This window comes from Pyrus communis, chromosome 7 (assembly GCF_963583255.1).
Source record: "Pyrus communis chromosome 7, drPyrComm1.1, whole genome shotgun sequence".
NCBI lineage: Eukaryota > Viridiplantae > Streptophyta > Magnoliopsida > Rosales > Rosaceae > Pyrus > Pyrus communis.
The window spans coordinates 1,282,599-1,298,239 of NC_084809.1; the positions used below are offsets into that span (position 1 = coordinate 1,282,599).

General features: G+C 37.6%; 1 protein-coding gene and 1 pseudogene across 1 annotated transcript; both read right to left on the bottom strand.

The window, feature by feature from the left end:
- Positions 1-1,778: 1,778 nt before the first annotated feature.
- Positions 1,779-9,776, bottom strand: LOC137740947 (disease resistance protein RML1A-like). Its single transcript, XM_068480752.1, has 9 exons — positions 9,234-9,776; positions 7,155-8,256; positions 6,608-6,892; positions 5,934-6,497; positions 5,248-5,865; positions 5,031-5,116; positions 2,840-3,139; positions 2,672-2,755; positions 1,779-2,339 (listed from the first exon to the last, which is right to left on the bottom strand). The coding sequence occupies exons 1-9, from the start codon at positions 9,746-9,748 to the stop codon at positions 2,159-2,161; spliced, it is 3,735 nt and encodes a 1,244-aa protein (XP_068336853.1). The 5' UTR covers positions 9,749-9,776; the 3' UTR covers positions 1,779-2,158.
- A 2,237-nt stretch (positions 9,777-12,013) lies between these two features.
- LOC137739256 (disease resistance protein RUN1-like) lies at positions 12,014-15,533 on the bottom strand (annotated as a pseudogene).
- Between the last annotated feature and the right edge of the window lie 108 nt (positions 15,534-15,641).

Here is a 15,641-nt window from a genome sequence, read left to right on the forward strand (position 1 = left end):
TTAAGAAAAAATTAAGAGTCCATTCCTCTGTCATATTCTTTTCCCCTATTTTGCTACCCCTAATCCCAAATGTGTCTTCGATGCTCCTTGTCCCATTTTTCTCTCACCCTAATATCTCACCTGCAAAATCTTAACGCTACTACTTTCCCCTGCCAGCAAACCCTCAACACCCTGTAATGCTATGTTCTTCCAAATCTATAACAAAAAAATGCACGCATAAACACGATAGAAATTTGCGAAAACCCATAACACAACCTAACTAAAAATATCACGAATCAAAAGATTCACCCAAACGAATAGTTAAATTTATTAAAATAAGTCCAATTTCTTAAATTTAATTATTTAATTATTAATAATTATCTCTTTAATAATAAAATTTATTATAAAAATCAAATTTCTTCCTAATTGTTTCTTTGATTATTTCTTTTTATTTCTTTTTTTGTTATTTCTTCTTCTTCCTCTTGCTTTAAACCCCATTTATAGACTTTATTTTTAATTTTTATAATCAACCTATATCACAGGTTAATTATATTTATCTACCTAAATGACAAATTCGCTTTTATAATCAACCTGTAACAGGTTGATGTGTCTTACTTGTAGGTATATTGTTTTTCCTACCTTTTAGTTAGGTTTCATATCTCGCTCATAGGTATAATATACATTCATATATTTGTTACTTGAGTTAGGGTAGAATGTTTTACAGATGGATTTGTGTTAGTATATTAGTTTTTTTGTTATAAGGTATTATGTCACATCCCGGCCCAGGCGGCACCACTTCCCTGACCCGCTCCACCTCCGTAGCACGATATTGTCCGCTTTGGGCCCCGACCACGCCCTCATGGTTTTTTTTTTGGGAACTCACGAGCAACTTCCCAGTGGGTCACCCATCATGGGATTGCTCTAGCCCCCTTCTCGCTTAACTTCGGAGTTCCTACGGAACCCGAAGCCAGTGAGCTCCCAAAAGGCCTCATGCTAGGTAGGGATGGGAATATACATTTAAGGATCACTCCCCTGACGCGATGTGGGATGTCACATATTAATTAGATTTTTTTGGAGTTGGAAAATGCATAATATTAGAAGATTTTAATTTATTTTTTAATATTTTTTAGAAAATATAAAATAAGTATAAAAGAAATAAAAACATGTAAATAGATAACTGGATTCACTCCTAAAAACCATCTATGTTTTTGGACTTGGATCTAAAAGTCCCTTTTTCTATATCCTTTTCCCCCACTTCATCTATTTTTCTGTTAAGTATAGATGATAAATTTAAAATCCATCCCACAACTTTAAAAATGGGAAAAAGGAGGTGGATGTACAAAATTCTTGCTATGCCCTCTATATTTAACAGAAAAATAATTCTTTTTTGGTCAAAAAATAGATTTTGTTAGATTAAATATTAGATTAGCCATCAATGGGATTCGAGCCAACGCTGTCATGCAAGAGCTTAACTCATTTCCACCACTATAGTAAAGGGCCAATTGCAACAAAAATAAATTGAGTTAACATATATAATTGAATTATTACCACATGAGATTGAGTTTGAGAACCACAATAAGAAGAAGGGAAAAAAAAAAATTTATTCAAGAACGAAAATAAAATTTTATGACAATAATGTTGTATATTTGAAAAATAGTTCAAGCAGATTAAGATGTTAGCACATAGTCGTTTATCTCGTTTATTGAACAAACAATGAGGACAACAATGCCGTTTTATCTCTTTCGAAATTCATAAACAACAAAGTTGAGATTTATTTCATAAAAATTACCATAAATTTTGATAGAATTGACGGTTGAATTATAAATCCAGCAGGCAAATCGAAAACAATCACAGGAGCTTAGAAAATACCACATCAACATTTAGCAAGCAGTCTCATAAGAAATCCCAATCACGATAAAACCATTCAACAGTTAATTAGATTTCTATGAAAGAGCATGGTTCGGAGGATTATTTAATCGACGTTATAACATCTTTCTACAAAGAAAAAATGAAAAAGAAAATAGGGCCTCAACACCGGTCGCAAAACCTGACATGGATTAGAGTACGTTTCAGCCTGACCTTCTATAAAAGCTATAGGCCACATCCACTGTTGCCACTGCTCCAACCACGTCAGCAGCTGCGAGAACATCGTTTCCCCAAGGCATCCTTCCTGGCACTATTAGCACACTATGCAACAGCCTGAAAAGTTCTCATTATTCTGAATCTGATCGTCGTTTTCTTGGAAAATCTGATTGCCATTTTCTTGTGGCTTCTCCTCGATTTTCTTATTTTCTTCTCCATTTGGAAGCTCCCGGTCATTAATTTCTTCAGCTTCATCAGAAGATGCTCCAATTTGACCCCTATAAGGAATGAAATTGAATTTCGTGTTCATCTATTTAAAGAATTCAACTCAAGTTTCGTCAATAGCAATTGAGTAAGAACATGTATGAGCAAGCTTAATAAACAAATCACAACAACATTACAAATCAGAAACATGTACATGGTAATGCAGTTATATCCAATTCTTTTATGCTTTCTCCACAAAAGTTCCTCCACATTAATGTGACTCTATATCAATAAATCTATCATGCAAGACTAGACATAATCAGCAATTGAAGAATTTGACAACACAAGCTTCCGTCCAGTGAAATTTTCATCCAAAGATAGTAGGCAAAACCAAAAACGTACAAACCTCCAAAGTCGTTCTATAATCTTTCCCTTCCCAATATGCTGATCAAGCAATTCTGGCACATCACTAGGAAGGATGTCGCCATACCTGCAATTAATAATACATAATATTCAAACTCCTTCATCGATCGCAATGCGACAAAATTTTAAATTGTTATGATCCGGATATTACCAATGGCCTGTTATGCTTCCATCTGAACCTGGGCTGTAGATAATCAATTTTCCATTGTGGCCTCCAGTGTGATAGCAAGCAGTAACAAATACCTGATTTGCCAATCCTCGCAGCTCAGCCTCCTCTTCGAACTTATCAATGAGAACACGTGCACTATCATGATGCCATTCCTCTCGACTACCATGTGCACATACAAATACATGGGAGCCAGTCAACGGCTCTTGCACTCCAGAAGGCCATGGTTTGTTATTCACAAGGACATCATCAACAAAGCTGTCCACATCCGACTCTTTCAAGCCCCTTTGATCAACAAACAAAAACAATCTCAAAATCACAAAAAGGGATTTACACGCAAGGAATTAGTCCTAAACTGAGCCATTAAATTCAATTTCTAGAGCTAATTTCAGAAGCTAACACATATCTAATTATCTATTTAGGTCAGTAAATTTATGTTGGTTATGGAATGGGCTCTCGATTATGAATTAATTACAGTTTGCCATTGTGTGTGTTAGTGTGGGCCGTGCTTAACAACTGGGTTGGGCTGCTGCATTTGGGCCCAGGGTGCAGCTCTCACACGTTTTGGGCTGGGTTTCACCGAAAGATCGAATGACTCTAATTCATTATTTACATGTTAACATCGGAAAGCAGACTAAGAAAATGATTTATGCATACCTTTGTTTATTTGTCACTTGATTTTGGTTTAGGTTGACCATAGCTAATTTGATGAAGACCCTATCCTTTTTAGCCTTTAGGTGTGTGTTTGCTACCTACCTGGGTGGTGGCTGAGTCCTGGATGTCTTGATTATCTTGGTGGGTGAGTCTTGGATGCTTTGGTTCTGAATTTTCTTTATTTCTCATCCTTTAAACTTTATATTTTTTAAAAATATTTTTATTTTTGGTGATGCAGATAGATGAACATGTTCAAAGGGAAATCATGAACCACAGATAGATGAATATCGTTTGATTCCAAGAGGTCAGTGATCATAAACTATTTTCATTTTGTATTTTAAGAATGAATGTGGCAAGTTCTGTTTGAATTTTGTACAAGTATCTGCTGAGGGTGGGTGGATGTAGATAGAACACACTAAATTTGGCCTCTGGTGTGCTTAAACTGCCAAAAATAAGAGCTATACTTCCTGCACTTTGTTTTTACTGTGAAGTGGAAATAGTCTTTAGAGTGGCTTATTTGAGATAATTGATAGAGGTTTGTGTTTAAGACCTGAGAGTACTGTGGTGTCTTTCTTGCTGGTTCTGCTCACACCACCTCATCTGGCCATTGTGATGGAATACACGGCTGGGTGAGAACTCTTCGAGAGAATATGCAGTGTTGGCAGATTTAGTGAGGATGAGATAAAGTAGTTTCAAATGCAGAGAAAATTTCATTGGAAATGATTTTAGTGTAGAGTCTCAAATATGGGATCTCTGAATGTCACCTGAAATGGAATCCATCTCGATTTTCGTTTAGTTTCAAATATGGTAAGTTAGGTCTGAAGCATTTTTACATACACAGTCAGTTATAATGTAACTAAAACTTACATACTTTTTCGATTTAATTGTTGTTTTGCATCAGGCAAGGTTTTTTTCCTCAAGCAGTTGATATCAAGAGTTAGTTGCTGTCATTTGATGGTATGTAATGTGGCACTTTTCTGCTAATGCGTCGTATATTGTTATGTCTTTCTCTTTTGATATTGGAAGTGTTGGTTGTAGTAAGGAAATAATTCGTTTCAATAGTATACGACTTAGTTTCAATAGTATATGACTCAGCTTTTGAATAGCACTCGGGTGGGAACGTGGGTTGGCTCATGTTTTAGTCTCGTAAGCAATTTTACATGGTACTCTTCAATGTAGCTATAGGTAAGACAACACTCTCAGTATTCCATAATCAAACCACCATTTGAACTTTTTTCATCCACCAAGTTAAGCTTTTATGTGCCATCTTGAATAGTTATAAGTTATGGCTTCAGATTACTCCAATGCGACATTGTTCTCTTGCTTACCTCTCAAGCTTGCTTAATATACTTATTCTTATTACTATTGTATCGTTAAGAAATACTCAACAGCGGTTTCAGTTCATCGTTATGAATCGAATTAAAATTAACCACTCACTGGTTAATTATCTAAATCCTATAAATTCGGATTAAAATTAAAGCAACTACATAACAAAAACCTCAAGAAATCAACGCGAATTTACCTGTATTTGATCATTTGTGGGAAAATCAACACATCGCCGTCGGAAAACTCAGTTCCTTCGCGTCCTTCAATTACTGTCAGCAACGTCTATCAAAACCAAGAAAAAAGTGAGTAACGAAGTCAACTCAGCTCAACACCAGAACTCAGTAGCTCCAGGAAATAAGAAACGGTAAGAAAAGCAATCAGAAACGCCGACGAATTGAGCTGGAAAAACGGACCTTAGCGGTGATGTCGTTCTTGCAAGCTTTGAGAGCGGACGCGAAGAACTTAGGGAGCGGATCGGACTCAGAGCCTTCAATGCACCACGGCCATGCCTCGGGGGTCTTGTAGCAGAGGAAAACGTGGCATATGCTCAACTGTGTATCGTCATTAGTGTCTTCATCAGACTCATATGACATGGTCTCATAGTTCTCCCAATTAGTATAACCATCAAACAAATCCCATTTTACAATATCCACTCCTGTTTTGTTCACGTTAATTCTATTATCTCGTCCATAAAATTCTGCTTTTACAAGAACCATGTCGCTGCCTTTCAGATTGAGCTTCTTGTTTGAAAGATTACCCAACCAAAGATAATATTCATGGGAAGCAGTTACAGTGGCCTCCATAGGCCAGATGCGAAACTTAGTTCGCTGAGTACAGTTAACAACATCAATAGTTAGAGGCCCAATGCAGTCGGAGTTGTCCGAAGAATAAACGATGCCCAAAGCCAACCCTCCTATATAATCAATACTTGGCGGCACTTCAAATTTGACAGTTTCATCCTCTCTCACGACATAGGCTAACCAATTAGGAATATCATTTCCAGAGAGAAAAATTCCACCAAATGCATTTTTCTACACCATGGGGTGCAATGTTAGTATAAGCAACAATATTAAAAGCAGAGAGAGAGAGAGTACCATACCGTTTGGACGTTCTCCTTAAAAGTATCAGTGAGACTGGTACACCCATCCATATGAATTGAACCCATGTTGTCCATTGAGTTCTCCAAGTTTGGAATATCTTTGAGTTTGTGGCAGTCTTTCAGTTCCAATTTCAACATTTTCGACATCTCTGAAAAGTCGGACATTATTTCCAGTGCAGTGCAGTAATTCGCTTTCAATTCAATCAAACTGTTCGGCAAATCTGTGATTGCCTGAAGGTTTGTGCAATGATCTAGATATAAAAACTTAAGCTGAGAAAGGCCGCTGAGAATGGGTAGCCTATTAAAACCATTCCCACCTAGATCTAAATATTTTAAAGAAGATAGACTCCCAATTATTTCGAGAACGGCACCATCTGTTATGTTGCAGTCGATGAGATCTAATACCTTAATTACCTTCAGTTGTGCTAAAAAATGGTAACCCCCACACAAACCCTTACAGCCACTGAGGTCCAATACCTCGAGATGTGGGAGTTTTGAAAAGTCTGGTAATTCAGTCAGGTTCTGGCAGTCTAATAGATAGAGATACTTCAACTTCTTAGGCAACTGTTACTCAAAAAGAGAAAACAATAATAAAAATCGAAATAAATAAAAGAGAGAATGCATGACGATGACTGATGTTGATATTTACAAGGACATTGATAATTATATCGTACCAGGTCCGAATCCTCCCAAACACGTACGATCTTGCTGTACTTCAGGATTAAAAAAACTAGGTTTCGTTGATCAAAATCTGCTGGTATGGCTTCATGAGGAAATCCATGCCAAGACAACAATCTTAACTCCTTGGAAAGATGTTTGTAGCTTCCAGTCAGCTTTACATTTTCTAGCTCGAGAATTTTCAGACGCCACATCTTCTTAAACGCTTCTGTACTGAAGCTTTCCTCGTCATCAGAATCTTCTGGCAACCTTAAGCTTAGTCCTTCAACTGCTTCTGTTCCCTGTTAGAGATTAAAAAAAAAACAAAAAAAGGATAATATTCACACGAAGCAGAGCCGTGAATTGGATGAATGAACTACTAGAAAGGTAGGGCATACAACATAATTATGTATTTTCTCTTCCAATTTACAGTGGATGAAAGCCTTTTCTTTTCTTCTTTTTCTTCAAATATACTATGTACAGCATACATCATATATATGCGTATATACTTCTCTTTCTTTACATGTACTTAACATAACATCTTTTTATTACAAAAGTACTTACACATTTGTTCCTTAACACGCTCTTTGCATCTTCACTTTGCCACAATCGACTACGTTTTCCCAGTTCCACAGATTCTGCACGCACAATTTCTCTTCCCATATCTCGAATCAAATCATGCATCCTCAATTCTTTCTCTTCACCAATATCTAGGAGACATCGATCGCAGAGTGTGGTAATTTCTGCTTCTATAGAAAAACGACTACAACCATCCAATATTCCCTTGACAACATCTCTGTCCCACTCAATGAAGAAATTAGATATGTCAAGAAAAACACCCTTCACATGATCATCCGGTAGTCCATCGTAGCTTAATTTAAGCGTTTCATGAATTTTTCTTTCTGGAATATTTCTCAATTTATTCAACATACTTTCCCATATGCTTTTACTCTTTTTCGTAGCCAACAAACGACCAACAACTTTCAGAGCTAGGGGCAATCCTCCACAATAATCAACAACATCTCTTGCGAGTTCAATATATTCTTCGTCGGGACAAGGATTTCCAAAGGCATGCCAACTAAGGAGTTCAAAAGCTTCTTCATCAGTCAATTCTTGTGCCTTACATCTTCTATCCACCTTCTTTATATTCAGCACTTGTTCATCTCTTGTTGTTATAATAATCCTACTCCCTGGACCAAACGATTCGTGTTCTATTGCCAACTCATCTAACTGGTCCGCATCGTCTATGTCATCAACTACTATGAGTACCTTCATGCTTCCAAGTCTTTTCTCTATCTCCTTGGTCCCTTCAGCAACACTGCTTACCTTAATGTCAGGCTGTTTTAAAATATCTCGAAGAAGTTGTTCTTGCAGACTAACCATCTTTTTCTCTTTACTCCTCACCCCTTCAAGATAACATTGACCGCTGAAACTATGCTGATATTTGTTAAAAATGGCTCTCGCAATTGTTGTTTTACCTATACCACCCATACCCCAAATTCCAATTATTTGAACATCAGGTGAACCTCCAACGTCAAAGTATTCAGTATTGAATTCTTTCATGCGAAAATCCATTCCAACTAAGCACTTGGGTTGTTTCAAGTTTGTTGTTTTCAGTAGTCCCCTGATGTCCTCAACAATTTTCTCTATAAACAATCCTTCACGTCTAGCAATTAAAATTCAAAATTATACAAAAGTAAGATTCATCATGCTACTGCAAGATTCATATTAACTAAATGCCTAGTTCATCATGACCAGATATTTTTTAAGTAAGAAGATTTGAGTAAATGAGATTGATCCATGTGATTAACTAAGCTAAAATTCAACCATGTTTCCGAAATGCATTATAACCGTATTAGTTATAAGCTCAACTAGAATGCTCCTGGACTAGAACTGTATTATAGCCTTTCGTCATAGAATTAGAAATCCATTTGAACTAGTATGTGTTTGACAAAATGCAAGGGATTTGCCGTTCACGCATCACCATCAAATTAAGCATGTGGCGTGTTCACATGCTTAATTTTGACAGTAATTCTCATACAATTAGGCGTAAATGATCAATGCTTCGCATTTTGTTAAATTCAGATACCAATGCTCCAAAGTTTTTTTTTCCTAAAAAACGTATAAAATAAAATTCTAATTATAGTCTCCTTATTGCCACTGTTCTACTGCTAATGCTCTTCTACATCTTCTGCTATCTCCTGAGAAGAGAATATATATTTAAAATCCTATTTGGATTAAATAGTCATTTCATTTTAAGGTACATCAGTCATGTACTAATAAAATTTATGTAAGGTATATTCAACAATAGGTTGGGTGCGGCCACTTAGTAACTATGGTCTAATAGTATTCCTCTTCACTTGTAAAGGAAATATTTTAGATTCGATTTTTGTCAAAAGCGAATATGAACCACATTATTGCTAGCCTATTTTGAGGCTAAGGGCCATCTTAAGTAGAATATATTTTCGTTCAAAAAAAAAAAAAAAAAAAAAAACAATAGGTTGGGTGCTAATACAAAAACCTAATCGATTAGCTAGTCTTAGTCTTAGAAGCTAATACAAGGTGTTGGAAGGAATTAAATTTAGAGGAAGAGTTAAAAGGAAAAAGAAAAAAAGAAATTTTAAAGTAAACAAAACAGTATACCTGTCCGCCGTGGTTTTAAGATCCCGGCCACCCAAATCTGCAGAAGCCTTAAGATCCTTTCTCCACTGCTTCACTTCATTTGGATCTTCATCCCTTTCATGCTTCGGAAATGCTTCCCCAAAACTTCCACTCTGTTTCCTGACTTGAGAAGGGTCAACGTCGTAGAATATTGGATAGACTTTTTTCCCCTCTTGCTCTTCTTGGCACCTCATGATCTTCGACAGCTCCTTCAGGCACCATCGGGACTCCGCGTACCTATTCGAGAAGACGACTACAGCGATCTTCGACCCTTCGATTTCTCGGTCAATTTCTCTCTGTATATCTTCCCCCCTTCTGAGCTGGTAGTCTATAAACGTGTTGATTCCGGCTCTGCGAAATGCCTTGTCGAGGTGGTCTGTGAAGGTGTTGCGGGTGTCTTCACCTCTAAAGCTCAGGAACACCTCGTACTTCCAGCGGATTGAGCGCCGCGAAGAGGAGGCGGCGGCGGCTCCATAGGCGGAGCTGCCGGTATCCATTGCAGCCTGTAGAAGTGCAGCTTGGCTTTCAAATAGCCAAAGTCAAAGTCTTTCCCAAGATTCCCCAGTGTAGGTCGGCCTTTTTAAATTTTTTGGATTGGTCAATGACGTCACTGCCCTGTCGATAGCGCGAGTGCTACTCCATTTCCTCCCACAGTTTAATTTGTAAATTAAATGTTACTATCAAATTTTTTTTTTTAAAATTGTTGAACTGCTTACGATGCAATTTCCATTTTTTTTTTGTAGTTTTTGAGAAATCTGTAGCCCAACTTTGACCAGTTTTTAGGGGTGGTGCTCAGGTTGGTTCAACTCCATCTCCAACAACCTATCTTAACAAGAGATGGAAAGATCAAGCTTCAATCGACTAGCTAGATGACTAGCTATCTTAACTTTGTGATCAGTAACTAATTAAATTTAGGTAGAAGAAGGCATCCGTAATTTACGTCAAAAGGATCAATGTCGTAAAATAGGTAGTTTACTTGTCCACAAAAGGTGACGGTGTTCGTAGAACAAATGACGAGGTGTTGTAAATGACAAGAATCAACGGTTGAATTACCATAAATTTTGACAGAATCCATGGTTGAATTAAAAATCCAGCAGGCAAATCGAAAATCACTAGAGCTTAGAAAATACCACAACACCATTTAGCAAGCAGTATAACAACAAATCCCACTATCAATATAAAACCATTCAACAGCGTATTGAAACAACAAATTTCAGTTGTGTAAGCAATCAACTACGGAGAGGAACAATGAATACTTTTGTAACTATATGGATTAGCTTCGGGAATTCATCCCACCCTCCGAAAAAGAATGTATAGGGTAGCTGCTATATTCTCCTTTCATAAAACAGCTTATTTAATTGACGTTATAACATCTTTCTACAAAGAAAAACTAAAAGAAAATGGGCTCCACACCTGTGGCAAAACCCGACATGGATTAGAGTACGTTTCAGCCTGACCTTCTATAAAAGCTATAGCCCACAGCCACTGTTGCCACTGCTCCAACCGTGGCAGCAGCTGCGAGAACATTGCTTTGCTCCCAGTTCCCGATCAAGCTTGACAGCTTCCCTAAGGCATCACTCTCAGTATTCCATAATCAAACCACCATTTGAACTTTTTTCATCCACCAAGTAAAGCTTTTATGTGCCATCTTGAATAGTTATAAGTTATTGCTTCAGATTACTCCAGTGCGACATTGTTGTTCTCTTGCTTACCTCTCAAGCTTGCTTAATATACTTATTCTTATTACTATTGTATAGTTAAGAAATACTCAACAGCGGTTTCAGTTCATCGTTATGAATCGAATTAAAATTAACTACTCACTGGTTAATTATCTAAATCCTATAAATTCGGATTAAAATTAAAGCAACTACATAACAAAAACCTCAAGAAATCAATGCGAATTTACCTGTATTTGATCATTTGTGGGAAAATCAACACATCGCCGTCGGAAAACTCAGTTCCTTCGCGTCCTTCAATTACTGTCAGCAACGTCTATCAAAACCAAAAAAAAAAAAAGAGTAACGAAGTGAACTCAGCTCAACACCAGAACTCAGTAGCTCCAAGAAATAAGAAACGGTAAGAAAAGCGATTAGAAACGCCGACGAATTGAGCTGGAAAACGGACCTTAGTGGTGATGTCGTTCTTGCAAGCTTTGAGAGCGGAGGCGAAGAACTTAGGGAGCGGATCGGACTCAGAGCCTTCAATGCACCACGGCCATGCCTCGGGGGTCTTGTAGCAGAGGAAAACGTGGCATATGCTCAACTGTGTATCGTCATTAGTGTCTTCATCAGACTCATATGACATGGTCTCATAGTCCTCCCAATTAGTATAACCATCAAACAAATCCCATTTTACAATATCCACTCCTGTTTTGTTCACCTTAATTCTATTATCTTGTCCATAAAATTTTGCTTTTACAAGAACCATGTCGCCGCCTTTCAGATTGAGCTTCTTGTTTGAAAGATTTCCCAACCAAAGATAATATTCATGGGAAGCAGTTACGGTGGCCTCCATAGGCCAGATGCGAAACTTAGTTCGCTGGGTACAGTTAACAACATAAATAGTTAGAGGCCCAATGCAGTCGGAGTTGTCCGAAGAATAAACGATTCCCAAAGCCAACCCTGCTATATAATCAATACTTGGCGGCACTTCAACTTTGACAGTTTCATCCTCTCTCACGACATAGGCTAACCAGTTAGGAATATCATTTCCAGAGAGAAAAATTCCACCAAATGCATTTTTCTACACCATGGGGTGCAAAGTTAGTATAAGCAACAATACAAAAAGTAGAGAGAGAGAGAGAGAGAGAGAGAGAGAGAGAGAGAGAGAGAGAGAGAGAGAGAGAGAGAGAGAGAGAGAGAGAGAGAGAGTACCATACCGTTTGGAGGTTCTCTCTTAAAAGTATCAGTGAGACTGGTACACCCATCCATATGAATTGAACCCATGTTGTCCATTGAGTTCTCCAAGTTTGGAATATCTTTGAGTTTGTGGCAGTCTTTCAGTTCCAATTTCCACATTTTCGACATCTCTGAAAAGTCGGACATTATTTCCAGTGCAGTGCAGTAATTCGCTCTCAATTCAATCAAACTGTTCGGCAAATCTGGGATTGCCTGAAGGTTTGTGCATCGATTTAGATATAAAAACTGAAGCTGAGAAAGGCCACTGAGAATGGGTAGCCTATTAAAACCATTCCCACCTAGATCTAAAATTGTTAAAGAAGATAGACTCCCAATTATTTCGAGAACGGCACCATCTGTTATATTGCAGTCGCTGAGTTCTAATGCCTCAATCACCTTCAGTCGTGCTAAAAAATGGTAACCCCCACACAAACCATTACAGCCACTGAGGATCAATGCCTCGAGAAGTGGGAGTTTTGAAAAGTCTGGTAATTCAGTCAGGTCATGGCAGTCTACAAGAATGAGATGCTTCAACTTCTTAGGCAACTGTACTCAAAAAGAGAAAACAATAATAAAAATCCAAATAAATAAAAGAGAGAATGAATGACGATGACTGATGTCGATATTTACAAGGATATTGATAATTATATCGTACCAGGTCCGAATCCTCCCAAACTCGTACGATCTTGCTGTAGCTCAGGCCTAAATAAACTAGGTTTCGTTGATCAAAATCTGCTGGTATGGCTTCAAGAGGAAATCCATCCCAAATCAACAATCTTAACTCCTTGGAAAGATGTTTGTAGCTTCCAGTCAGCTTTACATTTTCCAGCATGAGAAATTTCAGACACCGCATCTTCTTAAACGCTTCTGTACTGAAGCTTTGCTCGTCACAATCTTCTGGCAAAATTAATTGTAGTCCTTCAACTGCTTTTGTTCCCTGTTAGAGATTAAAAAAAAAAAAAAAAAAACAAGAAAAGGATAATATTCACAGGAAGCAGAGCCGTGAATTGGATGAATGAACTAATAGAAAGGCAGGGCATACAACATAATTATGTATTTTCTCTTTCAATTTACAGGGGATGAAAGCCTTTTCTTTTCTTCTTTTTCTTCAAATATACTTATGTACGGCATGCATTATATATATGCCGATATGCATATATAATTCTCTTTCTTTACATGTACTTAACATTAACATCTTTTTATTGTAAAAGTACTTACAGATTTGTTCCTTAGCACGCTTTTTGCATCTTCGTTATACCACAATCGACTACTTTTTCCCAATTCTTGAAGAGATTTTGCCCGCACAATTTCTCTTCCCATATCTCAAATCAAATCATGCATCCTCAATATTCCCTCTTCATCAATATATAAGAGACATCGATCGCAGAGTGTGTTAATTTCTGCTTCTACAAAAAAATGACTATAACCATCCAATATTGCTGTGAAAGTATTTTTACTCCATCCAATAAAGAAACAAGATATGTCAAGGAACACATCCTTCACATGATCATCACTTAGTCCATCGTAGCTTAATTTAAGTGTTTCATGAATTTTTTGATATGGAATATTTCTCAATTTATCCAATCTACTTTCCCATATGGTTTTACTCTTTTTTGTAGCCAACAAACGACCAACAACTTTCAGAGCTAGGGGCAATCCTCCACAATAGTCAACAACATCTCTTGCGAGTTCAATATATTCTTCGTCGGGACAAGGATTTCCAAAGGCGTGCCAACTAAGAAGCTCAAGAGCTTCTTCATTAGTCATTTCTTGTGCCTTATATCTTTTATCCACCTTCTTTATATTCAACACTTGTTCATCTCTTGTTGTTATAATAATCCTACTCCTTGAACCAAACGATTTGTGTTCTATCGCCAACTCATCTAACTGGTCTGCATCATCTATGTCATCAACTACGATGAGTACCTTCATGCTTCCAAGTCTTTTCTCTATCTCCTTGGTCCCTTCGGCAACATTGCTTACCTTAATATCAGGCCGTTTCAAAATATCTCGAAGAAGTTGTTCTTGCAGACTAACCATCTCTTTCTTTTTACTCCTCACATCTTCAAGGAAACATTGACGACTAAATTGTGCTGATAATTGCTACAAATTGCTCTGGCAATCGTTGTTTTACCTATACCGCCCATACCCCAAATTCCAATTATTTGAACATCAGGTGAACCTCCAACATCTAAGTATTTAGTACTGAATTCTTGCATGCGAAAAGCCATTCCAACTGAGTGCTTGGCTTCTAAGTCTGTGGTTTTCAATAGTCCCTGGACGTCCTCGACAATTTTCTCGATAAACACTCCTTCACACCTATGAGTAGAAATTCCAAATTACGAGAGCCATACTAAATGCCTTATTCATAATGACTAGATATTTACATATTGAAACAGATTTGAGTAAACTGGATTAATTGAGCTCAAGTCAACCACGTATCTAATCTTTGATTATTAGATCATTGGTGATTGGACTATTATGCAATTGTAACTTTCGGTAATATAATTAAGAATCTATTACAATTGGTATTTTAATTTGATGAAGTGTGGAACATTTGTCCTTCACACACCCATAAAAACAAAGCACATACCCTGCGTTTCACTTCGTTAATTTTGACGGAAATTCATATGCAAATCATTTGCAGCAAATGCTCTACCATTTATAAAATTCATATACCAATTCTAATAAAGTTTTATGTAGTGACCAAAATTACAATTCTATCATAGTTTAGGGACATCCAATTTTTCTTCTACAATATAAAATCAGATTCAATGCCTTAATGATAATATCTTAATTTTGGTCCATTAGTAAAATATGGTGATATGAAATTTGAAGTAAACAAAAAAGTATACCCGTCGGCCGTGGTTTTGAGGTTCCAGCCAGCCAAATCCGCAGAAGCCTTAAGATCCTCTCTCCACTGCTTGACCTCATTTGGATTTTCATTCCTTTTGTGCTTCCGAAATGCTTTCGAAAAACTACCATTCTGTTTCCTGACTTGAGAAGGGTCAACGTCGTAGAATATTGGACACACTATTTTCCCCTCTTGATCTTTTCGGCACCTCATGATCTTCGACAGCTCCCTCAGGCACCATCGGGAGTCCGCGTACCTCTTCGAGAAGATGATGACGGCGATTCTCGTCCCTTCGATTTCTTGGTCAAGTTCCCTCGGTATGTTTTCCCCCCTTTTGAGCTGGTTGTCTATAAACGTTTTAATTCCGGCATTGCGTAACACAAGGAAGAGGTGGTCTGTGAAGGTTTTGCGGGTGTCTTCACCTCTAAAGCTCAGGAACACCTCGTACTTCCAGCGGTTTGAGCTCTGCGATGAAGACGAAGAGGCAGCAGAGGCGGCTCCATGGGCGGAGCTGCTGGCATCCATTGCAGCCTGTAGAAGTGCAGCTTGACTATCAAATAACCAAAGTCGAGTCTTTCCCAAGATTTCCCAGTGTAGGCGGCCCCTTTAAATTTTTTGCAGGGGCCAATGATGTCACTG

Excerpts from the sequence above, each read along its gene's own strand:
- LOC137740947 (XM_068480752.1), bottom strand. The coding sequence starts at position 9,748 with ATGGATACCGGCAGCTCCGCCTATGGAGCCGCCGCCGCCTCCTCTTCG. Across the intron at positions 5,117-5,247 it reads AGAACGACATCACCGCTAAG|ACGTTGCTGACAGTAATTGA; the intron begins GTCCGTTTTTCC and ends TGGTTTTGATAG. Across the intron at positions 3,140-5,030 it reads CCACAAATGATCAAATACAG|GGGCTTGAAAGAGTCGGATG; the intron begins GTAAATTCGCGT and ends TGTTGATCAAAG.